At 46.5% G+C, this 18618-nt stretch overlaps 1 protein-coding gene across 2 annotated transcripts in view; it reads right to left on the bottom strand.

Annotated features, from left to right (window-relative positions):
- Positions 1-286: 286 nt before the first annotated feature.
- ZNF207 (zinc finger protein 207) overlaps positions 287-18618 on the bottom strand; it is a 29631-nt gene continuing 11299 nt past the window's right edge. Inside the window, exons 5-11 of one of the 2 annotated variants that reach the window (XM_063960901.1) lie at positions 4100-4175; positions 3678-3751; positions 3120-3274; positions 2615-2707; positions 1606-1848; positions 1255-1426; positions 287-928 (exon numbers count right to left, since the gene is read on the bottom strand). In XM_063960901.1, coding sequence (XP_063816971.1) covers positions 768-928; positions 1255-1426; positions 1606-1848; positions 2615-2707; positions 3120-3274; positions 3678-3751; positions 4100-4175 — 974 coding nt within the window. In that variant the 3' untranslated portion in view covers positions 287-767. The remainder of the gene's footprint in view (positions 929-1254; positions 1427-1605; positions 1849-2614; positions 2708-3119; positions 3275-3677; positions 3752-4099; positions 4176-18618) is intronic. The other variant, XM_063960902.1, reaches the window with a different exon arrangement.

Genomic DNA, 18618 nt, shown 5'->3' with positions numbered 1-18618 from the left:
GTTCAAACATGGATAAACACCAGTAGAATCACTGGCCAGACTCTTAGAAAGCAGAGGATGCAGCATGAAAAGCTTTGTAATTATATGAAGTAGATAATTGTTTTATAACAGGTCTAGCTACAAAGGAGAAATGAAACACGCATCATGCTGCAGACATATTGATATAAAAAAAAAAAAAAAGAGCATCTATTAGTGGAGAACCATCATGAAGAAAAACGCTGAGTGACATGCAACTGTACAAACCTCATTGTTGCTCCACAGCTGGCAATTAATAAATAGTCAGAAGGGTTTCTCTAATTTTATTACATAATGCGCAAGTGAACAGTACATGGAGGTCAGTCAGTATACATCTCTAGATACAATAAACAGTTACTGCCCTCACCAACCACAGTTGGGGACCAGAAGTCCAACAGCCCCAGAGGAGCTGTGAAGGCCTCACCTTACAAAGAGCAAAGTAATGTTACAGAACTTGCCTTGTGGGAGGTATTTGGCGCCTTCACAATTAAACGAACCATATTTAATATACGCCACTTCTAAAAACCTAGATGAAAAAGAAGCCATACAATATAAATTGCAACATCAGGAAAATGTCCGGTCTTATGTCCCTGACCTCCCTTTCCCTCCCCTGGAAATAAAAATACCCCTCCCCCAATGTAAAACAAATGTCCAATAGGTCCTGGTATGCAAGGAGAGATGGAGCTCTGCTATATACACAGCACAAGGTGAGAAAGGGTTTAATCTCCAAACCTATTAATAGTGCGGCATGGTCAGTAACGGCCACCTTGAGACATTACAGGAGGTCGCATTCCCATCAGAGGTCGAGGGGGACCACCTTGGTAAGGTGGAACCATAGGAGGACCTTGTCCAAAGGGAGGCATTGCACCAGGGTGAAAGCCAGGCATACCTTGATGCGGGTTCCCAAACTGACCTGTGGAGAGAACAGACAATTTGAGAAGTCAGATAGCATATAATATGGACAATCATTTAGACACTGGCTACTATACTATGCCTACTATATATAAGAAATTCTTTAAATATGGCTTCCATCTCTGACTAGCGGCGTACCACAACTTACATTTTTAATATATACTGGAAGACAACTGTGGAAGTTTTTAAATATGTCCCCCGTTACGTTATTTTCTTGTAATCGATTACTGCCCTCTTAATATCATAAAATGACACTTCGTGAAAGAGTCCTACCATCACTGATGCTGTCCAGGATTAGTGTGGTACAATGGCCTATAAAACACTCACCATGAGGTGGCATCGGATGCCTCATACCAGATTGCTGTGGCGGCATTCCCGACTGTTGTGCCATCATAGCACCTAACTGACTCACAGCGGAATTACCCAGACTGCTCATGGGTCCCTGACCTGGACGCGGCAGGTTACGCTGGTATTTCGGGTGCTGGGCACGTTTCTCTTCCTAGGCAGAGAGCACAGAAACAAGGCAACATTAGAAACAAATCTTTAAGGTTTTCTCAACAAGTGGCATTACAGGGATAGAATCAATTTCATACAACATACTTTACATAGAAATCTAATATGCAATCCTAGGGACAAGCAGGTTAGTATACAAGAGACAGGAAATCGCTTGGGACTCACCAGTGATATATCCTCATCTGGGTGGATCAACTTACTAGTGGCACTAGTAGTAGTCAGGGTAGCAGGCTTACTTGTTATGGAAGCAGATGGTTTAGCAGCAGTGCTATTAGTGGTGCTAGTGGTTGACATGGTTGATTGGGTGTAAGCGGGAAATGTTGGTTTAGGAGGCTCAGACGTTGTAATAGGTGCACTGTTCAAGGGTTTGAAGTCTGTTCCCACAGGGCCCGCCACTGCTGCTGGAACCTAGAACGTAAAAACAGACACTCGTCACTATAACTAAAGTGCACACATACACTGCACTACAAGTAAGCGCAAAGTACAGAGCAAAGCCAGAGCACAGCAAACACAAAAGATCTTTACTTTAAGTCAGTGTGTGGTCTACACTACTAGAATTATTAGTCGCAACATAACTGACTGCATCGCAAGTTTAGACACAATGCTAAGCCTGGGATGCCAGAGTGCTGCCCCCTACTGGGCTCTAGTCCTCATCCCTTTATAACAAGGCCATCATACCACTGATTGAAATGTCAATGTTACACATGCAGAGAACCCCAAAGAATTTGGCCTGGCAGCATGAAACGCATGTAAAAAGTGAAGACAAAAAACAATTCACACTCCATGTTAACCTTCAAACTTTAGCTCTGAGCATCCCATACAATTAAATGTGACATACACACCAACTGTTGACCTATTAAAAAAAAACAAAAAAAAAAAAAAAAAAAAACACACACAACACAGGGGATTCCACGATGTCATGATTATTCACATAATGTTTTCATTTAATGGAGTATGGACTGCACACACATCCATGCATTAAGCAAATATCTGCTCATTAAACAAATTGCGATTGCATGCACTAACCCTTTAGACCACCAGTTAGAACAGACTGAAATATTTTTCTCTTTGTTTTAATATATGTTCACATTCTGATTACTTAGAACATTTATGGCAGGAGGTCCAAAGGGTTAATCTATGAAGCAAATACTAAATACTGCAATTTCCTGCATACTTGTGCAGCACTAGGAAACAGAGCTTTAGCAGGTGCAGAGAGGGTCTCTGAACTGGAGGACGATGTGGTTGAACTTGTGACAGGTGATCCCATCTGCAGCACAAAGAGAGGAAGCAGTGAAGAGACTTCAACTGACAGGCCTGGTCTCTACAACATCTCACACAGACTATAAAAAAGGTACAGGTCAGCTCTACACACAAGGGAGAAAAGTGACCGTATAGAACCACAAATCATCACACTCACAGAGCAAACTACAAGAATCTAAAGTCACTCACACTGACCACACCAGTCCTTATAAAACAGTCGACTACGTTTCAAACAACGTAGGTATTTTTTAGTCATATAGCTGCTGAAAATATTGACATTACATATTAACACATGTACGCTTGCAATGGATTGTCACATACTGCTTGGATAATTTTATTAGCCTTTACTAGAAATTAACAAATCAAAGCACAGAAAGCAAGCAACAAACCTCACTACTTAATAACTGGGTGACGCTTACCTGTCCAGCACTGGGAAAAAGTGGTTTGGGTACAGACTGCATGGCAGGAGCAGTCGTACTGGGAGTTGTAAGTCTACCAACACCTGGTGCCGAGATCGGCTGAGCTTGTGTCATAGATGGGATCCCAGGACGAGGCCCAACGGGTGGAGGGACACCTTAAGAGAAAGGGAAAAAAGCGTTAAGACAATGCACACCTCCGGCGGTGGGCTTCAGTTCAATCTTAATGCTAGTTATCATGTACATTAATATTCATCATCAAGTACACCCACTATGCATCTGCTAATGCGGTTTAGCATTCCAGAGAGCTACACTAGATGCTACTGAGACTTCCAGCTAAATCACTCAGATGATGCATTTCAGTGGGCAGCGATTCAGACCACAGCACTACCCGTGTGCAGTTTGTAAGATCTCCTCATATTTGCTCCTCTAGGGGAGCTGGATTTGTCACATACCACAAGTACATACTGGTAGATTTGGCTTCTGAAGTGAACAGGTAAAAGGTGAAGTGAAAGGTGTGCATGTTGACACTATATAGATGTTAATAAACAAAATACATACCTGGAGGCAAACCAGCCATCATTGGGGGCATCCCATGCCCGTGGTGGTGCATCATACCACCCATTTGCAGCATCCTGAACACAATTTAAAGATACATTTACTGACCAGTGCGAGTCAAAACGTCAATAACTTTCTAAACGTATGTGTAAAACATTATAGCAAATGGGAGCATGTGTGTATGGGGAGGGGGGAGAGGAGGAGATGTGGGGGTGCAGGGAAGGGGCACAATGACTAATGCATACTGCCATCTCCCAAACAAACCCGAAACAGCACTGTTAAAAATTACTAAATTAGCAGCACCGGGAAAATGGGTATTCGTTATATACAAGAAATGAGAAAAACTCCAAGGAAGAAAAAGAAAAAAAGAAAAAGAAGTAGTATTTAAATGTGCAGACATGAAGAATTTCCTATCCCATACTAACCCATGAGGCATTCCTGGCATAACTGGGGGAATTCCAGGCATCAATGGGGGAACAGATGGCATTAATGGTGGTATTCCTGGAAGAAAAAAATGTTTTTTATCTGAGAACATTGCAATAAATAGAACTATAAGTGTTGCATAGCAGCACAGTGGATACAACATACAGTAGAATTACAATAGCGCAAATTCCAGAGGGACTATGGGTGGAGGCATAGTTGGGAACTATAGAGGCTCTAGGATTAGGAGGGATGGGATGAGGAGTTTAAGGTCACTTTTTAATGCTAGAAGGCAGGATGAATGTCCAAGAGCAGCACGGGCAGTAGTGATGGGAGGGAGTTTGTGGGAAGAAGGCTGAAAATAAATAAATAAATAAATATATATATATATAAAAATTAAACGCTTTTTAGAACAAAGTTTGAACTGGTCTCTGAGTGGAACAGATGCCAGTGAAGTAGCTGGCAATAAGGAACGCAGGAGAAAGAAAATAAATCAGATATATAGTAGTTGACAGACTGAATGGGGCAAGGCAGGAGTTCAATAAGAGACTGATGGGTAGGTTCAAGTAATATAGGTGAAAAATACAGATGTGTCCTCAAAACATCTTTGCTGCAGTCACACCAAAAAGCTCATATTAGCACACCAGGTCCCATGAGACTGATCGCATTGGGTGTCTTTCTTGCCAAAAATTAGTCTTCCATAACATGGGTATAGACTAGGATGCACCAGGAGACTGTGCCAATTAATTTGATACGAGACACTTGTATATCTGTGTGCGAGTCTCTGAATCTGCATACAAATGCTATAATGCAGTGGCCACTGCTTTTTTCCATGTTGCTGGAAACCCTTAAGACTATGGAGCCTATGTTCCCTAAACCTATTCTTCAAAGGACGGGTGGTTCTTCCCACGTACTGCAGGTTGCAAGGACATTGTAGTACATAAATGCAAAAGGAGGTGTCACAAATGATGAATTCTCTAATGGAGAATTTTTGTCCGGAACTAGTTAATGTAATCTCCTTAGCCTTATTACAAATTAACCCACATGTAAAACATCTATTGATGCCACATCTATAACAACCTCAAACATCCCCAACCAGATCGCCATATGCGAGTGTTGTCTATCTTTAACATGCTAGGTGGCAAATATTTTTAATGTTCCTGTTTTTCTTAAAAACAGTTTAGGATCGACATTCTGTAAAACAGGATCTTGTTGTAAAATTTTAAAATTGTTGTTATTCAAAGTTTTTTATACTGCTATTGTGGATATTTTATCTGGACTGTGCTTTGGATCAGTAAACATTGCGTTATATCGCCATTCTAAAATACAAAATGTATACCACTTCATGTCCGGATATAGAACAGTTTATTGTGGATATATCATTTGATAGCCACTGGCTACACCAGAAACTTCATGTATGGTAACTATATATAAATATTAATTTCCCCTAAGATCTTTTGCACATTTGTCAGTAGAAGTTTCCGCATGTTTATGTTAATTTATATGTTCATAGCGGTTGTACCATTTTAGAAATGAAATGTAGGGATTTTTGTTTATTTACCGCAAAATCTCTCTGATTCCATCTGGGGGACGCTGCACATTTACTGATGGGTTAGAGAGTGTGGGAAGGGAGTTTGGCACAGAATCTATAAAAACTAACTCCTCCCATCTCCAGCCTGACCAGCAGATCACCTCAGTTAACGTTTAGCAAAGCCGGAAGAGGCAGAACAGAACACAACCAATAAACCAGACAAAAATATGTGAGGAATCGCAACGTCCCCCAGACGGAATAAAAGAAAGATTTTACGGTTAGTAAACAAAAATCCCCATCTCTTTCATCCATCTGGGGGACGCCGAGCACTGACTGATGGAATTTCTTAAAGCAAGCTAAATAAATAGAGGCGGGAGAAGACAGCATAACAGTCTCCAAAATTTGACACCCAACAGAGGCAGTCTTCAAACCAAAAAGTCTGAAAACGGTACAACTTGGTGAAAGTATGCACGGAAGATCAAGTTGCCACTCTACACAGCTGCTCAACCAAAACACCACCGCAAACAGCCCAGGAGGCTACAACCACCCTAGCCGAATGAGCCCTCCAGAAGTCAGGAACAAATAATGCCGAAGAAACATAGGCCTGCCGAATAGCAGGAGGTTACCCTAGGCGCCACTGTTATTAGAGGCCGACCAGCCACGTTTAGGTGCATCAATCAAAACTAATAAAGGTATCTGTACAGCGAATAGACTCTGTACGGGACTCTGGAACAAACGTTGGAAGCACTATGTCCTGATTCATATGGAAAGCCAACAACTTTTGGCAAGAAGGAAGGCTTCGTACTCAAGACCACTCGATCGTCGTAAAAAAACAAAAGGTGGTCTGCAAGAAAGCGCTGCTACCTCTGAAACACGTCTGGCCGAAGCAATGGCCATAAGAAAAACCTTCACAATAAGAAACAGCAATTCAACATTTTCCAGTGGTTCAAACGGATGCTTCTGGAGAGCCTTTAAATCGCAGGGGGGGGGGGGGGGGGGGACCAGAGGAACAAATGGAGGTTGAATCCTGATTACACCGTGAAGGAATGTCTGGACCTCTGGGATGACCGATAATCTTTTCTGAAAAAGTACCATCAATGCAGAGACTTGTGCTTTAAAGGGAAGACGAACTAAGTACTTTAGTCAGACCATCCTGAAGGAAAAACAAACAGACGAGGTAAGCGAAAATAGGATTTTGGTACTTACCAGGTAAATCCTTTTCTTTGAATCAATCCATAGGGGGCACTGGAGTACTCTTGGGATATGGTCCGGGCGTAGCCAGGAATGGCACATTTAAATATTTAAATTAGTAACTGGTTACCCCCTCCATACTCCCATAGAGACTTCAGTATTTTTACTGAGCCGAACAGGAACGAAAGAGGATGAACCATAGAGAATTATATATAACCTTATAATATAACGGTCAACAGTAAAGTTGACACAAAAGGAAATTACCACTGTCAACCCTAAAGTTGACATAACTAAGCAGTTGACATCATAATCACCGTAACTTCGTATCCATTGGTGATAATGTGGTTCCTATAAGATCCACTGAGCATACCAGAAGACAGGTAAAACTGCTCTGGGTGGGCGCCCAGTGCCCCCTATGGATTCAAAGAAACGGATTTACCTGGTAAGTACCAAAATCCTATTTTCTTTTTCATCCACTAGGGGTCACTGGAGAACTCTTGGAAGCTTTGGTACGTCCCCCCGTGGGCGGGAGAGCAGTCTGCCACCTGTAACACTAGGCGGCCAAAGCTAGATGCTGATGCCGTAACCGTAGCAAACTTGTAAAAGGCATAAACGTGTGCACTGATGGTCATGCACCGATGACCCTATAGCAAATTGTCTAAGTTGTTTCTTAGAAGGGCCACGACCTGCTGCCTATGACGTTCCAAAGGAACGTGTCGAATAGTCCGACACTGATGTAGGCATTTGTAGCCTGCCCATGACGTTCTCCAGAACGTGTGGAATGGCCTGACACTGATGTCGGCGGTTGTAGCCTATGATGAAGCTAATCCTGACGTATGACACAAGGTCTGCTTGAAAGCTGGCCAAGCCATCTTAACTACATTAGAGAGCAAACTATGTGTCTGTTCTACTTACAGTTAATGTTTGGGCTACATAAAGTAACTGTAGTTACTGAACCTACTGATAACCCAGGAACTACAATTGATTAAGTGATGCGTAACATCTTTTGGTGAGAAAAGGAATTCGTGCGAAATTCCACCCTATGAGCACAAGATACGGTGGCTTGCATGACAAGGCACCCAAGTCTGAAACACGCCTTGCTGAGGCTAAGGCTACGAGAAACTGTTTTCCAAGTGAAAGCTTAAGACTTAAAAAAATAAAATAAACCCAGATTCAAGTCCCATGGCGCTGTAGGTGGTATAAATGGAGGTTGTACTGTGAGGACACCTTGCAGGAAGATGTGTACAATCGGCAAAAGAGCCAAATGCCTTTGAAGGCAAATTGTCAAGGCAAAAACCTGCACTTTGAGTGTAGAAACATAGTCCTTCACCTAACCCAGTCTGTAAAAGTATTTTTTTTTTTAAACGGACTAGATGTCGGAAACATCCAAGCTTCCCACCAACCTATATAGCTAAATCCTGTGATGAGCCGCCATAACTGGCTTTCTGGCACGTAACATGGCTAGTAGAACAGATTCTGGAACGCCCTCTCTTTTTAAGGGCAGTAACAGCCACCCCATCAAACGCAGCTGCGCTAAATCGGGGTAAAGAAACGGACCCTGTTCTAACAGGTCCGGACGCGGCGGAAGTGGTCAAGGATCGGCTGCGAGTAGTTTGCGGAAATCCGAGAACCATGCTCTCCTAGCTAATAAGGCACCACTAGTATGACTCCCATTTGGTCCGCTTTAGCAATCGAGGAAACAGATGCACAAAGCTGTACGGCCACGCGATCGTGAGAGCATCCACTGCCACTGCCCTTGGAGCTCTTAATCTGGACACGTACAGGAATGTTTGAGGATTTTTATTTTTTTTTGTATTATTTATTTATTTTTTCCCGAGATGCCATTAGATCTCCCTTATGGGTAATTCCACCCGCTTCTGAATTCAATGCCCAGTTTCCTGGAGGAAAAACCTGACAGCTGGGATAATTGCCTTCCAGTTGTCCATTCCAGAACAAACACTGCCGACAATATCACGTGGTGACGCTCGGCCAAATTGAGAATTCAAGCAACTTCCCGCATGCCATGTGACTTCGAATTCCTCCTTGTTCTGTATGCGACCACTGTGGCGTTGTCTGAGTGCATCTGGCTAGTCTGAGACCGGAGCATGTGCACGGCTTGTTGCAGCGTGTTGGAAATTTCCCTGAATTCCAGGTCATTTAATTGACAGCCATCTTCCGTGAACCGTGATAATTATCCAATTCCAGACGCCGAACATTCTCCCCACGGAGAGAATGCGTACTTTGAGCCCACCAGAGTAGTGAAACTCTGGCCCTTGGAGACAACCGCACTATCTGATGAATTTGTAGATGCGTGCCATAACATTCAGATGAAAAGTCATGAGTGAACTCCTTGCAAACTGGAGTACGTCTAAAGATGCCACCACCCTCCTTCCTAGTAGTCGAATGCCTAAATGCACAGAGACAGTCCGTGGATTGCATGCTAACTGTATGTGATGACGAACACTTCGGTGTTGTGTTCAGGCAGGGAAACCCTCCTTTGTGACGGAATGAGGGACGATTTCATGAGGATGACAATCCAACCATGGTGAACGACGTTATTGTACGTTCGTAATGCATATTGCAGGAATAAGCGTTGAGACCTAGTGTTGAGGAGTAGATCTCCAAAGTACGGAACTGTTATCCTTCTCAGGAATTTGAGATGAGCTATCATGTCATCTTCTAGATGTGACTACCTGAGGCGCCGGCAAGAAGCCAAACGGTAGCGAATGAAAGGAAAAATAAGAATTAACTTACCGATAATTCTATTTCTCGTAGTCCGTAGTGGATGCTGGGAACTCCGTAAGGACCATGGGGAATAGCGGCTCCGCAGGAGACTGGGCACAAAAGTAAAGCTTTAGGACTACCTGATGTGCACTGGGTCCTCCCCCTATGACCCTCCTCCAAGCCTCAGTTAGGATACTGTGCCCGGACGAGCGTACACAATAAGGAAGGATTTATGAATCCCGGGTAAGACTCATACCAGCCACACCAATCACACCGTACAACTTGTGATCTGAACCCAGTTAACAGCATGATAACAGAGGAGCCTCTGGATAGATGGCTCACAACAACAATAACCCGATTTAGTTAACAATAACTATGTACAAGTATTGCAGACAATCCGCACTTGGGATGGGCGCCCAGCATCCACTACGGACTACAAGAAATAGAATTATCGGTAAGTAAATTCTTATTTTCTCTGACGTCCTAGTGGATGCTGGGAACTCCGTAAGGACCATGGGGATTATACCAAAGCTCCCAAACGGGCAGGAGAGTGCGGATGACTCTGCAGCACCGAATGAGAGAACTCCAGGTCCTCCGCAGCCAGGGTATCAAATTTGTAGAATTTAGCAAACGTGTTTGCCCCTGACCAAGTAGCTGCTCGGCAAAGTTGTAAAGCCGAGACCCCTCGGGCAGCCGCCCAAGACGAGCCCACCTTCCTTGTGGAATGGGCTTTTACAGATTTAGGCTGTGGCAGGCCTGCCACAGAATGTGCAAGCTGAATTGTATTACAAATCCAACGAGCAATAGTCTGCTTAGAAGCAGGAGCACCCACTTGTTGGGTGCATACAGGATAAACAGCGAGTCAGATTTTCTGACTCCAGCCGTCCTGGAAACATATTTTCAGGGCCCTGACTACGTCCAACAACTTGGAGTCCTCCAAGTCACTAGTAGCTGCAGGTACCACAATAGGTTGGTTCAGCTGAAACGCTGAAACCACCTTAGGGAGAAAGAGAGGACGAGTCCTCAATTCCGCCCTGTCTGAATGAAAAATCAGATAAGGGCTTTTGCAGGATAAAGCCGCCAATTCTGACACGCGCCTGGCCGAGGCCAGGGCCAACAGCATGACCACTTTCTATGTGAGATATTTTAACTCCACCGATGTAAGTGGTTCAAACCAATGTGACTTTAGGAATCCCTAAACTACATTGAGATCCCAAGGTGCCACTGGAGGCACAAAAGGAGGCTGTATATGCAGTACCCCTTTTACAAACGTCTGAACTTCAGGAACTGAAGCTAGTTCTTTCTGGAAGAAATCGACAGGGCCGAAATTTGAACCTTAATGGACCCCAATTTTAAGCCCATAGACACTCCTGTTTGCAGGAAATGTAGGAATCGACCTAGTTGAAATTCCTCCGTCGGGGCCTTACTGGCCTCGCACCACGCAACATATTTTCACCAAATGCGGTGATAATGCTTTGCGGTTACATCCTTCCTGGCTTTGATCAGGGTAGGGATGACTTCATCCGGAATGCCCTTTTCCTTCAGGATCCGGCGTTCAACCGCCATGCCGTCAAACGCAGCCACGGTAAGTCTTGGAAAAGACAGGGTCCTTGCTGTAGCAGGTCCCTTCTTAGAGGTAGAGGCCACGGGTCCTCCGTGAGCATCTCTTGAAGTTCCAGGTACCAAGTCCTACTTGGCCAATCCGGAGCCACGAGTATATTTCTTACTCCCCTCCGTCTTATAATTCTCAGTACTTTGGGTATGAGAGGAAGAGGAGGGAACACATACACTGACTGGTACACCCAGGGTGTTACCAGAGCGTCCACAGCTATTGCCTGAGGGTCCCTTGACCTGGCGCAATACCTGTCCGATTTTTTTGTTGAGGCGGGACGCCATCATGTCCACCTTTGGTTTTTCCCAACGGTTCACAATCATGTGGAAGACTTCTGGGTGAAGTCCCCACTCTCCCGGGTGGAGGTCGTGCATGCTGAGGAAATCTGCTTCCCAGTAGTCCACTCCCGGAATGAACACTGCTGACAATGCTATCACATGATTTTCCACCCAGCGAAAAATCCTTGCAGCTTCTGCCATTGCTGTCCGCTTCTTGTGCCGCCCTGTCTGTTTACGAGGGCGACTGCCGTGATGTTGTCCGACTGGATCAACACTGGCTGACCTTGAAGCAGAGGTCTTGCTAAGCTTAGAGCATTGTAAATGGCCCTTAGCTCCAGGATATTTATGTGAAGTGATGTCTCCAGGCTTGACCATAAGCCCTGGAAATTCCTTCCCTGTGTGACTGCTCCCCAGCCTCGCAGGCTGGCATCCGTGGTCACCAGGACCCAGTCCTGAATGCCGAATCTGCGGCCCTCTAGAAGATGAGCACTCTGCAACCACCACAGGAGAGACACCCTTGTCTTTGGTGACAGGGTTATCCGCTGATGCATCTGAAGATGCGATCCGGACCATTTGTCCAGCAGGTCCCACTGGAAAGTTCTTGCGTGGAATCTGCCGAATGGAATTGCTTCGTAGGAAGCCACCATTCTTCCCAGGACCCATGTGCACTGATGCACTGACACTTGGCCTGGTTTTAGGAGGTTTCTGACTAGTTCGGATAACTCCCTGGCTTTCTCCACCGGGAGAAAACACCTTTTTCTGGACCGTGTCCAGGATCATCCCTAGGAATAGAAGACGTGTCGTCGGGATCAGCTGCGATTTTGGAATATTGAGAATCCAACCGTGCTGCCGCAACACTACTTGAGATAGTGCTACCCCGACTACCAACTGTTCCCTGGATCTTGCCCTTATCAGGAGATCGTCCAAGTAAGGGATAACTAAAACTCCCTTCCTTCGAAGGAGTATCATCATTTCGGCCATTACTTTGGTAAAGACCCGGGGTGCCGTGGACACACCAAACGGCAGCGTCTGAAACTGATAGTGACAGTTCTGTACCACAAACCTGAGGTACCCTTGGTGAGAAGGGTAAATTGGGACATGTGATTATAATCCCCTTCTTCCAGGTTCGCTATCACCGCTCTGAGTGACTCCATCTTGAATTTGAACCTTTGTATGTAAGTGTTCAAGGATTTCAGATTTAAAATAGGTCTCACCGAGCCGTCCGGCTACGGTACCACAAACAGCGTGGAATAATACCCCTTTCCTTGTTGTAGGAGGGGTATTGATTATCACCTGCTGGGAATACAGCTTGTGAATGGCTTCCAATACCGCCTCCCTGTCCGAGGGAGACGTCGGTAAAGCAGAGTTTAGGAAACGGCGAAGAGGAGACGTCTCGAATTCCAATTTGTACCCCTGAGATACCACCTGAAGGATCCAGGGGTCCACCTGTGAGTGAGCCCACTGCACGCTGAAATTTTTGAGACGGGCCCCCACCGTGCCGGAGTCTGCTTGTAAAGCCCCAGCGTCATGCTGAGGACTTGGCAGAAACGGGAGAGGGCTTCTGATCCTGGGAACTGGCTGTTTGCTGCAGCCTTTTTCCTCTCCCTCTGGCACGGGGCAGAAATGAGGAGCCTTTTGCCCGCTTGCCCTTATGTGGCCGAAAGGACTGCGCCTGATAATACGGCGTCTTATGTTGAGAGGCTACCTGGGGTAAAAATGTGGATTTCCCAGCCGTTGCCACCAGGTCTGTTAGACCTACCCCAAATACTTCCATATGCCTTTTGGAATCAACATCACCTGACCACTGTCTTGTCCATAACCCTCTTCTGGCAGAAATGGACAACGCACTTACTCTTGATGCCAGTCAGCAAAAATCCCTCTGTGCATCACGCATATATAGAAATGCATCTTTTAAATGCTCTATAGTCTGTAATATACTGTCCCTATCTAGGGTATCAATATTGTTAGTCAGGGAATCCAACCAAGCCACCCCAGCACTGCACATCCAGGCTGAGGCGATTGCTGGTCGCAGTATCACACCCGTGTGAGTGTATATACATTTTAGGATATTTTCCTGCTTTCTGTCAGCAGGTCCCTTAAGGGCGGCCGTAACCGGGGACGGTAGTGCCACCTGTTTAGACAAGCGTGTGAGCGCTTTATCCACCCTAGGGGGTGTTTCCCAACGTGCCCTATCCTCTGGCGGGACGGGGTATGATGCTAATAACTTTTTAGGAATTAACAGTTTTTAATCGGGGGAAACCCACTTCATTTAATTCCTCAGATGCAGGAAAAACTACAGGCAGTTTTTTCTCACCAAACATAATACCCTTTTTTAGCGGTACTGGTATCAGAAATATGTAAAACATTTTCCATAGCCTCAATCATGTAACGTGTGGCCCTACTGGAAGTCACATTCATCCCTTGATCGTCGACACTGGAGTCAGTATCCGTGTCGGCGTCTGTATCTGCCATCTGAGGTAACGGGCGTTTTAGAGCCCCTGATGGCTTTTGAGACGCCTGGACAGGCACAGGCTGAGTAGCCGGCTGTCTCATGTCAATCTTTTGTAAAGAGCTGACACTGTCACGTAATTCCTTCCATAAGCTCAGCCACTCAGATGTCGACTCCCTAGGGGGTGACATCTCCATTACAGGCAATTGCTCCGCCTCCACACCATTTTCCTCCTCGTACATGTCGACACCACGTACCGACAGCACACACACAGGGAATGCTCTGAGGACAGGACCCCACTAGCCCTTTGGGGAGACAGAGGGAGAGTATGCCAGCACACACCAGAGCTATATATATCTCTATCTCTATATCTATCTCTATATCTATATCTATCTCTATCTCTATATCTATCTCTATATCTATCTCTATATCTATCTCTATATCTATCTCTATATCTATCTCTATATCTATCTCTATATCTATCTATATCTATATCTAGGGATAACCTTATATAAGTGTTTTTCCCCTTATAGCTGCTGTTTTATTAATACTGCGCCTAATTAGTGCCCCCCTCTCTTTTTTAACCCTTTTCTGTAGTGTAGTAACTGCAGGGGAGAGCCAGGGAGCTTCCCTCCAACGGAGCTGTGAGGGAAAATGGCGCCAGTGTGCTGAGGAGATAGGCTCCGTCCCCTTCTCGGCGGCCTTTTCTCCCGTTTTTTTGTGGAATCTGGCAGGGGTTAAAAAAATTCATCCATATAGCCCTGGGGGCTGTGTGTGATGTATTTTTTGCCAGCCAAGGTGTTTTTATTGCTGCTCAGGGCGACCCCCCCTAGCGCCCTGCACCCTCAGTGACCGAAGTGTGAAGTGTGCTGAGGAGCAATGGCGCACAGCTGCAGTGCTGTGCGCTACCTTGGTGAAGACAGGATGTCTTCTGCCGCCGATTTTCCGGACCTCTTCTCTCTTCTGGCTCTGTAAGGGGGCCGGCGGCGCGGCTCTGGGACCGGACTCCGAGGCTGGGCCTGTGTTCGGTCCCTCTGGAGCTAATGGTGTCCAGTAGCCTAAGAAGCCCAATCCACTCTGCAAGCAGGTGAGTTCGCTTCTTCTCCCCTTAGTCCCTCGATGCAGTGAGACTGTTGCCAGCAGGTCTCACTGAAAATAAAAAACCTAAAACTAACTTTCACTAAGAAGCTCAGGAGAGCCCCTAGTGTGCACCCTTCTCGGCCGGGCACAAAAATCTAACTGAGGCTTGGAGGAGGGTCATAGGGGGAGGAGCCAGTGCACACCAGGTAGTCCTAAAGCTTTACTTTTGTGCCCAGTCTCCTGCGGAGCCGCTATTCCCCATGGTCCTTACGGAGTTCCCAGCATCCACTAGGACGTCAGAGAAAATGGTTTTTACAGCAAACTATAAGTAGGCCCGATTCGTCAAAATAAAAGATCCATCGAAATTCGGTATTACTGCGGATCCCACCTGCCGTCACCGACTGCCATTATTCGATGTTGAATCTATAGCAAGCAACGTACTATCTGCAGGGTCAGTAACGAACGGACAGCGTAATCAGTCTTGGTACTATCCCAAACCAAAATAAATAACCGCGACTCGGGTGTTGCCTGCGGCATCAAAGTACTGAGACTACGAGAGCCTGTCTGCAGAACCGCCGTCTTGTCCTCTGACGGAGGTAGACCTGTCTTGCAGATGGCAATGATGGGAAACAGTCGACCGTATTTTCATAATCTGTGAATTCTAAGTTGCGGTTCCACCTAACTGTTGATGTCCACAACTGAGGATCAGAGGTAATATAAATTGTTTGCCGCATTGGGTATCTTATCCTGGAGTGCATGCATTGCAGGCAGACCACGGCGCCGAATGGACTGAGGTGTAAAGACAATATCCGGAGTAGTCCTCATTCAGGAATTCGCGTAGACAATGGTAAGAAATCAGATGCCCCCGCCCCCCCCAGTCTGCGAAAGGCAGGTGTCCAAGAGAAACCTCTAGCCAGCGTAAGGTAAAGCCCAGTGATCGCACTAAGCCCAAAAAAAAGTGGGTCCCAGGGACCACTCACTTTTAAAAATTGGGGTCCTGCCTGTCCTTTTTTGGGTTCCATCGGAATAAAGGTTCTTATTAATCTTATTAATGATTCAAACATAAAACACAGACTTGATTTTGAAGCTACAAAGTGCTGCAAGGGGGAGGAGGGGGAGTGACAGTGCTGCTGGGCTGTGCAGCATACAGGACACACTGCAACAGGGCTTTAACTAGACATTTTGGTGCCCTTACGCAGAAACTGAACTGGTTCTACCCTTCCCATTATGCGAAGAAAGGAACGGACAGTGCGCTCCGAAGGCGCGCCGCAAAAATTTAGGTTCATGTTTTTGTGGAGAAGGGGCATGGCCACATCATATTAGTGCCGCTTGTACACATTGCACCAGGTAGGATCTCCTATACATGTTACGCCCACTGCGCCAGGTAGAGCACGTTACGCCCACTGCGCCAGGTAGAGCACGTTACACCCACTGCGCCAGGTAGAGCACGTTACACCCACTGCGCCAGGTAGAGCACGTTACACCCACTGCGCCAGGTAGAGCACGTTACACCCACTGCGCCAGGTGGAGTACTAATATGCTAATGCCATCATTCAATACAGTATGACTAAAATAACATTAAACAAACACACTTAGATTTCTAGGTGACCAGCACTATGTTACATCAGTGATAGTTATGGTAAAGACACTGCAACAGCAAGGTTTTCAGGAACACAGTGTAATGTATAGGGATTTTCAGAAAAACTCACACTTTGACGGAAGGCACCGAGAGAGGGGTGCTGAACGGGAGCGGCCTGAGACTACCCTGCTGTGCCGCCTCCCGCTGACCCCGGCGCTTAGTAGCACTGCAGACCGTTCTTTTCATCTCCCTGATTGGGCGGACGCCGCTCACACTCTGACCCGCTGATGTACAGGCCGGGCTGCAACGGGGGGGGGGGGGGGGGGGGGAGCGCTGATAGCCGCCACTGCTGCCAGTTACGCGGCAATACATGAAAGCGGACACGGAGTAGACAGAAGGGGGTGGGGCCGGTGAGGCTAAGTGGGAGGTGCCGGCAGGAGAGGGAGCGGTGCGCGCGCAGAGCAGACAGTGAGGGGAGGCTGGAGTGAACATACTCTCGATCTCCTCCCCTTCCAAGTTTCTCCCTCTGCTGCCGTGGAGACAAAAACTGACTGACAGCACTGTTAGTCAGAGCGCGTCCTGAGGGACCCGGCGGTTTTTTATTTTTGAGTCCCCACCATCAATAATGGGGAAAATACGCGCCATAGCGCGTTTTTGCGATCACTGAAAGCCCCTATTCTCGTTTAGAATTCAACTCCGCCTGTTAGGAACGTAGCCGAAGCTGAGACGCGAGAACCAACTGGCCAACGTCCACAGAAGCTGTAGGCAGCAAGAACTGTAAGGTGGTCTTTGTGTAGGGCAAACATGAACTGGAGTGCCCTGCCACTACAGCCTTGCTACCTCAACACCCCCACCAAAGCAGGGCGAAGCAACAGCTGTGTAGGGTACACTCCGATGGGTAGTTAAACGCCCCATAATTGCAACGGTCTCTCATTGGAAATTGTTCAACCTTCGCTGAGAACCTGACGTACTGGCCTGGTGCTATGAGGGCTGGTGGCGAATCAACCGCAAACAATCTAGCTGACAGTCAAATTTGTCCCCTCAGGCAGTACATGCGCCCGCATCCCCCCCCAAAGAGGACTGGTAAGGGTCTGTCTGTGCAGTCGTATTTGTCCGACACTGTGTGACCGACTTTGCAGCAAAGCTGCTTGTTTGACTAGTCAGACTTAGCGATCATGTACACCGACCAGTAAGTACCCCACGGAAGTAATGTGTGTATAAACCTGCATTCACAGTGCATGTGGTTACCAGCAATAGTGAATCTTCCTGTAGAGTCATGCTGTACAAAAAAAAAAATACAAAAAAAAAAATTCCTGACACCCCGCACCCCCAGAGGCTGAGTGTTGTAGGGCAGCAACCTTTGGGGAAGAACCAGGAAGTTATGTTAAAAATGGTGTCCTGCCATGTTAAAAACACCGGTTAAACCCAGGATTTGACATACATACATACATACCATACACAATATACACATCCAGATATATATCTATATCCTGATTCAAATGTTTAACTCCTAGCAGTCTGAAACTAATTGGGACCTCTCACAGGCTTAAAAGCCTGAGATGTCTGCTGCTTAACCGCAGCTTAGTTAATGGGGCCTATCTGTGGGACTTTCTCCCTCCCTCTCCTCTGCAGCGTTGGACATTGGCAGCAATGAATGCTGACCGCGGTCATCTAAGCGGCACTCACCCCCCCTTGAGCTCCATCGGAGCCACGCTGCCAGGAGCTGAGGGGCTGATCGGCGAGAGCAGGGACCGGGAAGCGGCAGGTGTCGGAACGGCTCGGCGCTGTTCATACAGAGGTCGGGCTTCTCTCTCCTCCAAAGCCGCCTGTCAGTGAGCCGTGGGAGGGAGGAGGTGTGCGCCAGAGAGGGGCGAGCGTCCCTGCGGCTTTAGTGCCAGAAAATGCTTGCTCGCTGGCTCCCCCTGCGAGCGTCCAGTGGCGCCGTGTTAAGTGGCCAGCGCCGGGAGCGGGCTCTAGGGAGCAAACAATTATTGTATCTTAACAGTTAAACTAGCATGCATTAGTCTGCAATTTAGTTGGATCACCAGTTTCCTCCCAGATGGCAGAACAATATGAGTGA

Source organism: Pseudophryne corroboree, chromosome 3 (genome assembly GCF_028390025.1).
Source record: "Pseudophryne corroboree isolate aPseCor3 chromosome 3, aPseCor3.hap2, whole genome shotgun sequence".
NCBI classification, from domain to species: Eukaryota; Metazoa; Chordata; class Amphibia; order Anura; family Myobatrachidae; genus Pseudophryne; species Pseudophryne corroboree.
Note: the sequence above shows the minus strand (reverse complement) of the source record. Positions and strands in the feature narration are given on the sequence as shown.